This window comes from Rana temporaria, chromosome 2 (genome assembly GCF_905171775.1).
Source record: "Rana temporaria chromosome 2, aRanTem1.1, whole genome shotgun sequence".
Taxonomy (NCBI): domain Eukaryota; kingdom Metazoa; phylum Chordata; class Amphibia; order Anura; family Ranidae; genus Rana; species Rana temporaria.
In genome coordinates this window covers 70,153,410-70,168,163 of record NC_053490.1, presented here as the reverse complement: position 1 = coordinate 70,168,163, position 14,754 = coordinate 70,153,410, and the positions used below count along the sequence as shown (strand labels likewise).

Here is a 14,754-nt window from a genome sequence, read left to right as displayed (position 1 = left end):
CTAAGATAAGCTTTTGATAACCTGATGGATAGACAATAACGTATGATAAAACATTTTGCTTAACAATATTATACTGTGCGTTTTCTGCCCTTTATGTATAATATGACTGTTAGTGTTACCATCTTGTTAGTGGCTGCGCCCGCACTTTTCCATTTGTGCCTGTTCTCATTTCTGTAAATGTTATCTTTCAATAAAAAAACTTTTACAAAAAAACAAACAAAAAAAAAACACTGCTGACAGTGACAGACTATAAACCAATATACCCCAAACACTGCCACCGACTGACATTCTGGCATTTAGGTGTGGGTGGAAGGCATGGACTCACATAGACTGTATGGGAGGCTGAAATGTGCTGCGGCTGGACGGTGCATCAAGTGTTACTAACGTTTAGGACATGTGCACAGGAACAAATGCACAGAATGCAAGCAGCCTTCTACCCGCACCTTATTGCTGGGAACTCATGCACTGGGGCTAAATGTGACTGGGCTCTGAGGAAGAAGGTTTAACTTCCAAACCCGTCAGCCAATAGTGGCCCTCGTCTTTTCCTTTGTAACCTTTAGGAGTGGATCGGACGTTTGCAAGTAGTTTTCTTGTCATTATTTTTAATAAAATCTATCTAAAGGATAATGCACTAGGCTGGTGCGCCCTTTCTTTCTTTTTCTCGTTACTGTTAGGACGCCCCTATCCCTGAGGGCAGCAAAGCCAGTGACATACACCATTGCAACATACAGACTGTCTAGTAATCCACTTATGCACAGGAGTTTTTGTTTTCTGCTACTAAATGTTCAGTGTGCATGAGGCCAAAGTGTGAATACATATTAATAATAAATGTCTTATCTGCACCATTAAGTGCGTTTCTCTGTTTTTCTTTTTATTGTTATAGTAAACTCATCCCAGGTGCTGTGTGCACTCCCTTCAAATGCCCATTTTTCTTTCAAAGAGCTCGTCGGCTTCAGTACATAGCGAATCACTGACCTGGTTTAGCATGTAGCCAGGGAAGTCAAAAGAACTCTGAACCTCAGTCCTGCATATGGGTAAAGCCAGGATGAGGATTCCTTCATAGCCTGCTTCTTTAAGACAAGTGAAATATAGGAGTTGCAACTGCTGATCTCCTGGAAATCAGGAAAGACAGAAAAGACCCATTCTACAAGTCTTCAAGTCAGTGACTAAATATTAAAGCAGAAGGGTCAGCATGACAGCCAGATTACAAGCAGTAGGTGGCAATTCTCAAGACAGTATGATCAACACATACATTTTTTTAATTAAAATAAATAAATGTGTGATGATCATTGTGCTCTTTTGCCACCTCTGGTACGATTATTTACTGCCCACATAAATTTATATGCGCACACACACATTATATCAAAAACAAAATAAGGGTTTATTAAACAAGCAAAATTCTAATATGATTACAGAAGACAGAAACAATTGAGGAATAAGATGCCATTTCCTCTTGCATGGGTGAAGAGTTCTGCCAAGAAGGCAATACCCATCGGAATGACCTTTGGTATTACAGCAGATTCCAGTTCCATTCAGTTCAGGTAAACGTCACATTCCCTGAGAATATCTTCCTTCTGGTTGAAGTAATCCTGGAACCAATCTATGTGCTCCTTCTTCTGCTGGACTGTAAGGTACGGATTTTTAGACAAGCCACAAACTACAAGCTCCATGAAATGTCGGATGGGACCATGATTTGGAAAATCTTCCAAGTACTTATCCAAGAAAATATGCTCATGAAACTCCACTTTCTGCTCTTCATCAAGACCTATATAAATGAGAGTAAAGTGTAATTTCAGGTTATAATTTATATCCCAAATATCCAAGAACCGAGACAGCATATCATCAATAGCCTTACCAACCCAAATGAACCATATCAAAGCATATACAGAAAAAAACAGAGAGACGATCACAAATTAGAAAATATTTACAAACTAAATATGTGTAGCTTGTAGACTTGAAGAAAAAATTCCAGATAATCAGAAAAATCAATCACTGAAAGGTCAGTGTTATCCAGGAACCAATGGAGCTAAGCAAGTCAAAGTCCACCAAGTCTACCTTAGGCTACTTTTACACTGAGGTGGTTTTCAGGCGTTTTAGTGCTAGAAATAGCCTCTGAAAAGGATTTGAAAACCGTCTCCCATTCATTGCAGGGCGTCTTTTCACACTGGGGCGGTGCGCTTGTGGAATGTTACGAAAAGTTCTGCAAGCAGCATCTTTGGGGTGGTTTGGGAGCGCTGTAAATGGCGCTCCCAAAACGCCCGGCCCATTGCAATGAATGGGCAGCGCTTCCAACGTGCCTGAAAAGTGGTTTGAAAAGCGTCACAAAACTGGACTTTTTACCTTTTTTGGGGGTAAAAAGCACCTAGCTACTGGCCGAAAAGTTCCTCTAATACAAGACAGCAATAATAAAATACAAGTTTCAGCCCTCACAGGTTGCAATCCCTTGACTCTAGCTGCTCAACAGAACAGAGAACTTGAAACAAGATTCTACACCATGTTAATTTTCTTTTTATGAGAGTCAACTACCTGCTTACAATGGGCAAAATGAGAATAGACAGACTTGGTTTTTACTTGGACATAAAAACAAATTGGTGCACCGGCAATATTGGGCCATGCTCAAAAACCTGGGCAAGTAAGTGTCCCTTGAATGCATTTAAACTCTTGATTTGATCTTGATTAAAATGTACCTTTAACTATCAGACAGTGACAGTGATTGATTTCTATTTTTTGTAGGTGTGGAATGGTTATGCCCAATGGTGAGCTTTATAGCAGTAGGTACATAGCAACATATTGAGCAGATGTGTAAGATCACTTAATACATAGGCTTTACAGGATCTATGTCATTTAAAGAGCTAGTGTACACAGGTTAATATCTGCGTTTAAAACACAGACTACCAATTACCTCAAGGGTGCAGTGTGGGTGACTGCTGATGGTTTGGAGGTTGTGTTTCATCTGCTTTGCACTGCAAAGCTTGTATCTGACAACAATACCAGTGTACGCAAGCCCTAAATCTATCCTGCCCATTACAACTTGGTAAGCTCCTGAAGGATTGAACACAGCCAGTTTTAAATCGGCTTCCCTCTGGTCCATGCATCTTTGGGGTCAATCTGTACTAGTTTAGAAACACTTGAGAAAAGCCTTAGAAACACTAAGCTTCATGTACACTGCTGCTGGTAAACGGACGTTTAGGAGCAGTTGGGCATTTTTTTTTAGCTGCCCCTGAACTCTCCTCTATGTTATCTTATCAGTACATGTACACAGGTTCATTTATAGTCATTTATAGTCAGTCGAGTTTAGAAGCATTTTTTGGAAAGCAAAAAAAAAACACATTCAGGACAGATGTTCAAAGGCATTTGAAACGCCACATGCCAGTAACAGCTAGTAAGTGCGTGTAAACGCAGTAACTCTCTTAGTTTACAGCTTTTTTTCAATCTTTTGACTATAAAAAAAAAAAAAAAAAGAAGGCGTCTAAATGCAAAACACGGCATGTAAATGCGGCAAATTAAACTGATGTTTTTAAACATCATTTACAATCTATGAAGTTAAATCATTCAGGAGAGGTTGTAAAACGTCCCGTGTACATTAAGCCTAAAAAAGGAAAGAGTGTTTGTATTATATCATCAATCAACATACCTATAATTAAGAAGTAATCGGTAAAGTATTTAAAAATGATCAGGAATTAAAAAAATATATCCTTGCAGCCATCTCCCTTTGCATGACAAGAGTTAAATGCTGAAGTCTAGGGCTTGAGGCGTAAGCTGTAATACTTGGCCTTCGCTCTGGCAGACTTCCTCCATGTTGTGCAATCGGTTACCAAAGCCTCTTCTTGAAGGCACCTGGTTCCATTCCGGCATTTTCACATACAGTGCAAAAACGATAGTCCTGCATTGTACGTGGAGATGATGAGGGCTGTCCAAAATTTAGGGTGTCGGAAAGAGGAGCACCGGAGCAAGCCATAAGGCAAGCGTTGCAGCTTATTCTACTACCATTGGACTTATCAAGCATTTAACCCTTGCTATGCAGATGAGGGCCCCACCGTAAGAAAAATATATATATATTTTATTCCTAGAGTTCAGTTAACAAGTTATGAATATAGCTTGTAGAAATTATCACTACCACCTAAACAGTCCCTAATCTGCACATCTGTTACGAGTTCCGTATTATTCGAGATTGCTAAATCCAACAAAGTATTTTCTCTAGTTGGAGCTTCTACCATTTGTCCCATAAAGTTGTCCTGCAATATGTTCAAATTGCAAGCATTAGTTCAGTGTGCAGTGCTTTTAGCCAATCAATATCTGAAAAGTTAACATAATAATACTTGTTTCCCTGCTTTTTTTTTGTCTGAGAAAGGAGATTCTTTTCTTTCTCCTCAATGTTAATACACACCCATAATTACCTTACTATTTAAAGCACTCGTTAAGTTCCAGCCACAAAGGCTACATTCCAACAGTCATTATTGATATCTTCCTTAGCCCTATCCTTCAGATTTGTCCAGACATACAGGCACACTCTACAACCTCTCCTAACAACCCTGTCCACCAGTGAAAACTATACCCTTCATTATTTGCAGCCTAGTCCTGTGAGCAGTCCAGCCAGGTCTCCATTACTCCTACTAAGTCAAACTCCTCATCCAGTAACATAAGTTCTAACACATTCATTTTATTGCCTAAATGTATGGTCTTTGTGTACGCGCCTTTTAATTTTGTACCAGCACTTTGTTCTTTATGGTTTCTTAATCACAGTATGTTTCGATAGACTTCCTGATTTGGGATGCAATAGGGTTTCCTCCTGTTCCACCTACCTCTAAATACTGTGCCTGCACTTGGTGTTGCTTACTATATACAGTGCATCCAGAAAGTATTCACAGCACTTTACTATAACATTTTGTTATGTTACAGCTTTATTCGAAAATTGATTAAATCAGGGTTCGACAAACCCTGGGCGCCAGGTCGCCATTGCGACTAGAATTAGCGACCTGGCGCCTGGGGCGGCACAGCTGGGGTATCATGTGTCTCCGTGCGCCCCCACCTCATGTTTTCAGTATAGCCCTTCTTAAAGCGGAGTTCCACCCAAAAATGTAACTTCTGCTTTTCGGAATCCCCCCCCTCCGGTGTCACATTTGTCAACTTTCAGGCGAGAGCAGATGCCTGTCTAAGCCAGGTATTTGTTCTCACTTTTGGGTATAGATAGCCGCGGATTTCTACGCCATGTCTGGCCCCTCCTTCGCTTCCCCACTGTCTTCTGGGAGACACACAGGTCCCAGAAGACAGCAGGGACCAGTGAGATTGCGCAGCGCTTTGCGCAGTAGGGATTCCCTTACCGAAGATGGCGGCGCCTCCATCTGAGAGCCAAGGGACAGATCAGCTTCGGGTGCTGACATCACAGGCGCCCTGGACAAGTAAGTGTCCATATTTTTTAAATTCAGCAACTGCAGTATTTGTAGCTGCTGACTTTAAAAAAAAATACATTTCGGCAGAACTCCGCTTTAAGCTTCTCAAAGCTGTTAATACCAGTCATACTTCCCCCAATGCGTATTGTAAAAAGGATCTTGTAAGATAGCCAAGAAACTAGCATTTTCAGAACAAGTCAGTATTGGTGGCCTCCTAACATTCTCAGTATAGCCTTCATTAAGGTTTTTTTTAAAAGCTGTAAACACCAGTCATACATGTCCTATAGACAAAATCTGTAAATATGAACTTGCAATTATGTGCCTTAACATGAAAGAGCAATAAAAGGCAAATTAATGGGCGAGCCATCTACACCATAACTGAAGACCAATTTCAGAAACCATGTTGGCCAATAAGTGAATCTGCTGAAGAGACATACTGTGAAAACCTCTTGAGATATAACATTCTACTGTTGAAATTGGTGTTCTATTAGATGCACTTTAATTAGATTAATCTCCATGTGGAGTGCATAGTCCCCATACTGTAGCTCTTTCTCTTGTGATTGGGTTATTTAGCTGCACTCAGGAGGGAGAGGTCTGAAGGCAGAAAATGATATAGCTGAAAGGGGAAAGTCTGTGAATGAACGAAGAAGAGATATATTTTCTCATTATTGAATGAGAGTGATCCAAAGAATAACTGGAGACCAATTTCAGGAACCATGATGGCAAATAAGTACATCTGCTGCAGAGACATAAGCTAAGGTCTGTGAAATTCTCTTGAGATATAACATTCTTCTGGTGTAACCACCAAAAAACTGAGCTAGGACCCCGTCTATGTGTTAAATGAATAACAGAGAGGACACTTATGCCGCGTATACACGATCGTTTTCAGCATGTCCAAAAAACAACGTTTTTCCAACTTCATCATTAAAAACGATGTTGCCCACACACCATCGTTTTTGAAAAATGATGAACAAAGCGCGGTGACGTACAACACGTACGACGGCACTATGAAGGGGAAGTTCTATTTGCTTTTAGACTGCTTTTAGCCGATTCCTTGTTAGTAAAAGACGATTTGCGCTTTTTTGTCTGTTACAGCGTGATGAATGTGCTTACTCCATTATGAATGGTAGTTTTACCAGAACGAGCGCTCCCGTCTCATAACTTGCTTTCTGAGCATGCACGGGTTTAAAACGTCGTTTTAGCCCACACACGATCATTTTTAACAACACGAAAAACAAAATTTTTAAAAATGACGTGAAAAAATGCAGCATGTTCGAAAAAAAATTGGGTCGTTTTTCAGAAGCCGAAAAACGATGTGAAGCCCACATACGATCATTTTAAATTACGTTTTTAAAAACATTTTTTTTCATGCCGAAAAACGATCGTGTGTACGTGGCATAACACTTTGCTTAGCTCTTTATACTTTCCCATTTCTAAGGACACCAATGTAAGCCTCAGATATGTTTGTTAGTTTTGTTAGGGCTACTGCATTATTTAGAGTTTGAGTTATATTGGAAGCTCTATGCAACATATATTTTAGTTTAGTTTAATCTTTAAATTTAGGAGTGCATTGATGTTAAAATAAAAAAAAAAAAAAAATTAAATAAAACTATGTATCCTAGTCAGACAAAAGATTCTCTCCTTATAGTATACCACTGGCTCGCCCATGAAGGGCAAAGCAACAGGTTCACTTTAATGCCCCCGCCTTATTAGCACATAGCTTTCTATCACTCCCTGGCCATTTTGTCATTTACTGGGAGAGCACTTACAGCAGATGAACTGTTCTTGAGCAAAGCAAAGATTTGCTTAACAAGATGTTTAAAACTTTACACCCATATTTAGGGTATATCGTGTAACATGCTCCAGGCCTCCCCCTCCTCATTACAGTAAATGGACTTTAAATGGGCCGCAAGCATGCCGATTAGCATGCTCATAGTATAGTCACCTTAAAACGCGCGAGCGGCGCTTCACTCTATGACAGGTCCTGCAGTCATCTGGGACCTGCCATGTGTCCCAGAAAACTTCAGGAGGGAGGGAATGAGAGGAGAACTTCCCCTTCAAATCACCTAAGCAAACGAATAAGAAGTGGGAGCGGGTACCTGCACCCCCAAAGATTGTGTGCCCCATTGACTTATTATTTCTGCATAAAAAAATTATCAATTAATACACAATCCCTTTTTTAATACAAGTCATAAAATAGGGTTGATCAATTATTTAGGATTGTGGGAGGCCCATTTTATTCAAAGAGATGTGGGTCCCTGCTATCCAAGTTTAACCACAACAGCACAGGTTTGTCGAAGTTTGCCAAGTATTTCTACGAACCCTCAAAAACAATTATTGATGATCACTAGGCTGGAAATGTTACAAAAAAAAAAAAAAATTATAAAGAGTTTGGACTCCACTAGTCACTGTTAGATTGCATACACATAAAAGCAACACCACTGTTACCCTCCTCCGTGAGTGATCGATCAATGAAGATCACACTGAGAGCAAGGTGTGCAAAACTCAAGGAGGTCTCAAAGAACCACAGAATGAAAATACTCGACACATATTAGCCTCTCCCTTCTAACTCGGTTTTCAAGACGTTTGATATTATGTCCACACATTTAATTTGAACAATACATTTCAGTGCCGGACAACTTGTTTTTGAACAACAGGGGGGGAAACGGGTAGATGGTTCACATTTCTGGTATGGAAGATTTCTCTATTTTGAAAATGAAGGGCTCTAAAGAAAAACTATGCTTGGATCCATTAATGATTTGAAGTTAAAACAGTTCACCCAAAAATCAATTCAGTTCTAATGGTAAAGAATAGTTACGGTATCTATCACAGGAAGGAGAATTCCGGGTAATATCTCTTATGTGTCCAAGCCAGGCAAGACACAAAGGTGTTTATCTACAGTGGGGTAAACCCAACATGTTCTTTTACCTGATTAGTCATTTTCAAGCAGAGTGGAACAGTTTTGTTTTATTTCGAAATATAATGCACCATGACAAAGAGGTAATCTTCTAGTCTCTGGGCAGTAACAAAAGTCATGCATGGAGATCCTGTCTTTCCAAACCCACTTGTTAAAGCTCAGAGATGGTGTCATTGACTTACCACCCACTCTCAGCCTACCTTCCGTTAAGCAGCAAGTTATAGAAATCCAATATCAAAAAGGTGTCTAAAATAAAGCTAATAATCTTTTTAATAAATATGTATCTAAGATAAGGGTGTTTGCTTTCAGTTTCACAATAGTGTAGATTGGTGATCAATAATGAGTCATAAGTAAAGTGACAGAGTTTCAGAGGCAAGATCAAGATTCTCACTAATTCATATACTTATAACCACCACGTCCTACACCACTTTCATAGGCTTGTGTCTCCTCCAGCTTTCACATGGCCTCATTCACTAATGATGCTGTGCTGGGGATTTTTTTGCTTTATATAGTTACCTCTAGAGAAAGAAGCACCTCAGAAACTGTTCAAAGTTCTCAGTTGCCTGTCTACAGGAATCCATCCAATTTCAAGGTAAGACATCCAAACCAGGCACAAGCACTGCCCATTGTATTGTCTGGCATGAACTAAAATCAACAGGCAAGCCAACTTTAGGCTCCAGAAGTGGACAGATTTTCTTTTCAGTGCTCCCAGTGGAAATAAAACAGCATTTATTGGATCGGAAAGCTTTTCAGTCTGCTTGTTACTTTAATTTCTTGTATTGTTGTCACTAGCCGGGAACTTTCACGTCACATTATTCTCTCTTGTTTGCCGCACTGTCTCCCACCAAGACGCTCCCCAGGCTCAGCCTTTCTTAGAGCTTTCAAGAGCCAATTGGCACAGTCTGCAAATGAGCCTTCTGACATGCTGGTAATTGGATGTGGACCACTGACCTAGAACTCGCTTTATACACTGAATGATCCCTGCTGCTCCGAGAGAATGGATGTAATAAACAGCCACACACACATTCCTGATGAATATTGTGTCCTCTATAATTTTCTGGTCTCACTGATCTTTTCTTTTTTCCACAGTCCGCAGAGCAGAATAATGTTGTGAAGGACAGTATTCTGTAGAAGCGTCCTGGGAACGCATAGATGTGCAGAACTGAAGTAATGACTCACCTGTTCAGCTGTATCAAAAATGCCTATCAAAAAGTCTTTTACTGGATATCAGCATAGATTATGATTAATAAAAGCCGTTTAGGCTACTTTAGGATAAATATAACCAGTTTCATAAGAACCCTGGCAGAGATATATGGCTATCGCTCTGGTAGCTCTAGAAGTCTAAAGCCTTTGATTTGTCTTCATCTTGCTGCTTAGTTTCTCCTTCGACAAGGATTCTCATTCCAGTCATTTTCGGATCAACTTCTTACTTTTCCCTTTTTTTTTTTCATGAAAATACATTTTGTTATAATTAACTACTCCCTCCATGTTGATCATTTGCCCTGCTACTCGCTCCATGTTGATCATGCTTTGCACACATTATATAACAAGTTCAGAGGGTGAGGTGCACATCAGTGACAGCAGTATGTGCAAAAGCAATCAAGCCTTCCCAGGGGCTTAAATATAATAAAAATAAGAGGGATTGCTGCACAATAAATATTTTAATGAAAGTTTGTCAAAAAATACATCAATAAGATAAGGCAGTATATACACACATACATACACACAGTGGCCCGAATTCACGTAGAAGCGCGCATCTTTGTGCGGGCGTAACGTATCCTATTTACGTTACGCCTCCGCAACTTTGACAGGCAAGTGCAGTATTCTCAAACCAAAGTTGCGGCGGCGTAGCGTAAATAGGCCGGCGTAAGCCCGCCTAATTCAAATGTGGAAGATGTGGGCGTGTGTTATGTAAATTTAATGTGACCCCACGTAAATTATGCTTTTTACGAACGGCGCATGCACCGTCCGTGAAAGTATCCCAGTGCGCATGCTCCAAATTAACCCGCAAGAAGCCAATGCTTTCGACGTGAACGTAAATGACGCCCAGCCCTATTTGCGAACGACTTACGCAAACAACGTAAAACGTGAAAAATCCGACGCTGTTCCGACGTCCATACTTAACATTGGTACGCCTCATCTACGCCTCATATAGCAGGGGTAACTTTACGCCAGGAAAAGCCTAACGTAAACGGTGTATCTGTAATGCGACGGCCGGGCGTACGTTCGTGAATTGGCGTATCTAGCGGATTTACATATTTCTAGGCGTAAATCAGCGTACACACCCCTAGCGGCCAGCGTAAATATGCAGTTAAGATACGACGGCGTAGGAGACTTACGCTGGTCATATCTTATACAAATTCTGGCGTATCTGATTCTTTGAATCAGGCGCCAAGATACGACGGCTCAGACTCAGAGATACAACGGCGTATCTCCTACGAGAATCTGGGCCAGTATCTCACAAAAGTGAGTACACCCCTCACATTTTTATAAATATTTTATTAGATCTTTTCATGTAATAACACTGAAGAAATTAAACTTTGCTACAATGTACAAAGTAGTGTGTACAGCTTGTATAACAGTGTACATTTGCTATCCCCTCAAAATAACCCAACACACAGCCATTTATGTCTAAACCGCTGGCAAAAGTGAGTACAAATGTCCAAATTGGGCCCAATTAGCCATTTGCCCTCCCGATGTTGTGTGACTCGTTATGCTGGCCATACACTATACGAAAAATCGGCCGAAATTCGGTCGTTCAGACAGTTAGTTTGTTTTTCGAACAGTTATTGGGCACAAAATCGATAATAGTTGGGATGTTTTTGAGCCGAAAAAACGAAAGGACAAGTTTGGAAATTTTCTGCTGAACGAACGATAAATCGGAAGGTTAATGTGTTTCCCGTCCGAACTTTCTGCACTAGATATATGTAAAAAAAATAAAGAAACACTTTTTTTTTTTATTTATGGCCACTGAACGATTTATCAGTCATTACATGATGGCACTATCATTTGCGCTCACGACCGAATGGGGAGGGACTGGGGAGCAGGTGTGTTAAATTTGTTATCTCACTCTCTCATAACTGAAACTGAGCTGCAGCACGGTGGCCAAGACCATACAGAGGTTTAACAGGACAGGTTCCACTCAGAACAGGCCGACCAACATGGTCGACCAAAGAAGTGCACGTGCTCAGCATTATATCCAGAGGTTGTATTTGGGAAATAGACGTACGAGTGCTGCCAGCATTGCTGCAGAGGTTGAAGGGGTGGGGGGTCAGCCTGTCAGTGCTCAGACCATGCGCCGCACACTGCATCAAATTGGTCTGCATGGCTGTCAACCCAGAAGGAAGCCTCTTCTAAAGATGATGCACAAGAAAGCCCGCAAACAGTTTGCTGAAGACAAGCAGACTAAGGACATGGATTACTGGAACCTGGATTACTGTGATGAGACCAAGATAAACTTATTTGGTTCAGATGATGTCAAGCGTGTGTGGCAGCAACCAGGTGAGGAGTACAAAGACAAGTGTGTTTTGCCTACAGTCAAGCATGGTGGTGGGGGTGTCATGGTCTGGGGCTGTATGAGTGCTGCCGGCACTGGGGAGCTACAGTTGATTGAGGGAACCATGAATGCCAACATGTACTGTGACATACTGAAGCAGAGCATGATCCCCTCCCCTCAGAGACTGGGCCACAGGGCAATTTTCCAACCTGATAAAATCCCCAAACACACCTCCAAGACAACCACTGCCTTGCTAAAGAAGCTGAGGGCAAGGTTGATGGACTGGCCAAGCATGTCTCCAGACCTAAACCGTATTGAGCATCTGCGGGGCATCCTCAAAACATAAGGTGGAGGAGCGCAAGGTCTCCAACATTTACTAGCTCCTTGATGTTGACATGTAAGAGTGGAAAAGTACTCCAGTGGCATCCTGTAAAACTCTGGTGAACTCCATGTCCAAGTGGGTTAAGTATTGCTAAATATATTTTTTATGCTTTTAAAACAAAGTTATTAACCACTTAAGGACCGGCGCACGACGATATACGTTGACAGAATGGCACAGCTGGGCACATGGACGTATATATACGCGTCCTCTTTAAGAGCCCAGCCGGTCCGAAGCTCTGTGAACGTGAAACCCGTGGACCCGATCGCCGTGGGTGTCACGCGATCAGGTCACAGGAGCTGAAGAACGGGGAGAGGCAAGTGTAAACAAACCTTCCCCGTTCTTCTCTGTGGCAATGTCAGTGATCGTCTGTTCCCTGATATAGGGAACGACTATCACTGACGTCACACGTCCAGCCACGCCCCCCTAAAGTTGGAAACACACAAGGTCACACTTAACCCCTACAGCGCCCCCTAGTGGTTAACCCCTTCACTGCCATTGTCATTTTCACAGTAATCAGTGCATTTTTATAGCACTTTTGGCTATGAAAATGGTCCCAAAAATGTTTCAAATGTGTCCGATGTGTCCGCCATAAAGTCACGAAAAAATCGCTGATCGCCGCCATCAGTAGTAAAACAAAATTATTACTAAAAATGCCATAAAACTATCCCCTATTTTGTAAACGCTATAAATTTTGCGCAAACCAATCGATAAACGCTTATTACAATTTTTTTTACCAAAAATTGGTAGAAGAATACGTATCGGCCTAAGCGGAGGAAAAAATAATTATTTTTATATCAAAATTGTTGCTCTATTTTTGTTTATAGCACAAAAAATAAAAACCGCAGAGGTGATCAAATACCATCACAAAAAAGCTCTATTTGTGGGGGAAAAAAGCACGCCAATTTTGTTTGGGAGCCACGTCGTACGACCGCGCAATTGTCAGTTAAAGCGACGGGGTCCCGAATTGCAAAAAGGGGCAAGGTCCTTAACTTGCATATTGGTCCGGGTCTTAAGTGGTTAAAAATAAAATATAAATTAATCACAAGGTTTTATTGATAAATTATTTACCATGCGGTCTTTAATTTACTCATTCAGAAGTGATTCACATGCAAGATGAGAAACATCCTGTAATTTATCACAAACGGTTTTAACAAATTACACATTCCCATATCCAATTCTAGAACATATTGATTTGGACCATGGGTCTTCAAACTATGGCCCTCCAGTTGTTCAGGAACTACAATTCCCATCATGCCTAGTCATGTCTGTGAATGTCAGAGTTTTACATTGCCTCATGGGATGTATAGTTCTGCAACAGCGGGAGGGCCGTAGTTTGAGGATTTGGACCATAGGGTGAGTAGCTGGATTGAAAACTGGCTGCAGGGGAGAGTCCAAAGGGTGATGATAAATAGGGAGTACTCTGAATGGTCCGGTGTGGTAAGTTTGGTCCTCCAAGGGTCTGTCCTGGGAAAAAATGCTGTTTAATTTATTTATAAACGATATAGAGGATGGGACAAATGGCTCAATCTCAGTATTTGCGGATAATATCAAGTTAGACAGGGCAATAACTTTGGCGCAGGATGTGGAAACCTCAATAAAATAATGGGGTGGGCAACTACATGGCAAATGAGGTTCAATGTTGAAAATTGTAAAGTAATGCATTTGGGTGCTACAAATACGAATGCAAGTTACTCACTACGGGGAGAACCTCTGGGGGAATATAGGATGGAAGAATATGCTGAAACTGGAGAGAGTCCAGAAAAAGGCAACAAAGCTAATAATGGGACAAGAGGATCTCAGCTATGGGGAAAGACTACAAAAGCATTGCTTATTCTCTCTGGAGAGGAGACGCTTGAGAGGGGAGAGGAGACGCTTGAGAGGGGATATGATAGCAAATGTACAAATATCTTACTGGTGACCCCATCATAGGGAAAAAACTTTTCAGGAAAAGGGAATTCAAAAAGACATGAGGCCATTCACTGAAATTGGAAGAGAAACGGTTTAATCTTAAACTGCGTAGAGGGTTCTTTGCTGTCAGAGCGGTAGGGATGTGGAATTCTGTTCCACAAGGTGTGGTATCAGCAGGGAGTGTCGATAGTTAAAAAAAAAAACGAATAAATGGGCAACTTAACGATTACAACATACAATGTACTATTGACATAAACACAAGCACACTCAAACACCACAGGTTGAACTGGATGGACTGGTGTCTTTTTTCAACCTTACTATGGACTTAAATGCTAAAATAGATCCTGGCCCTCCATGACAGTCTTACCACAAGAGTGAGAATTATTGGCACTCTCCTTTTAGGCTATGTATTGGCACAAGACAGGGGTATTCCTTTCCCCCGATTATTTGACTTAACATTAAAACATCTCTTAGCTACACTAAAGAAGAATCTAGATACACATGGGGTTGAGTTACTAAAACTGGAGAGTGAAAAATCTGGTGCAACTGTGCATGGTAGCAAATCAAATGAATGTTCTCCTTTAAAGCGGTGTTTCACCCTGCAGAACAACATTTTAGCATACAATTCGGCATAGTAGCGCGAGCTACAGTATGCCGGTCT

At 41.0% G+C, this 14,754-nt stretch overlaps 1 protein-coding gene across 1 annotated transcript in view; it reads right to left on the bottom strand.

Annotated features, from left to right (window-relative positions):
* Nucleotides 1–1,362: 1,362 nt before the first annotated feature.
* MRPS31 (mitochondrial ribosomal protein S31) overlaps nt 1,363–14,754 on the bottom strand; it is a 107,852-nt gene continuing 94,460 nt past the window's right edge. Inside the window, exon 7 of the mRNA XM_040340350.1 lies at nt 1,363–1,765. Coding sequence (XP_040196284.1) covers nt 1,533–1,765 — 233 coding nt within the window. The 3' untranslated portion in view covers nt 1,363–1,532. The remainder of the gene's footprint in view (nt 1,766–14,754) is intronic.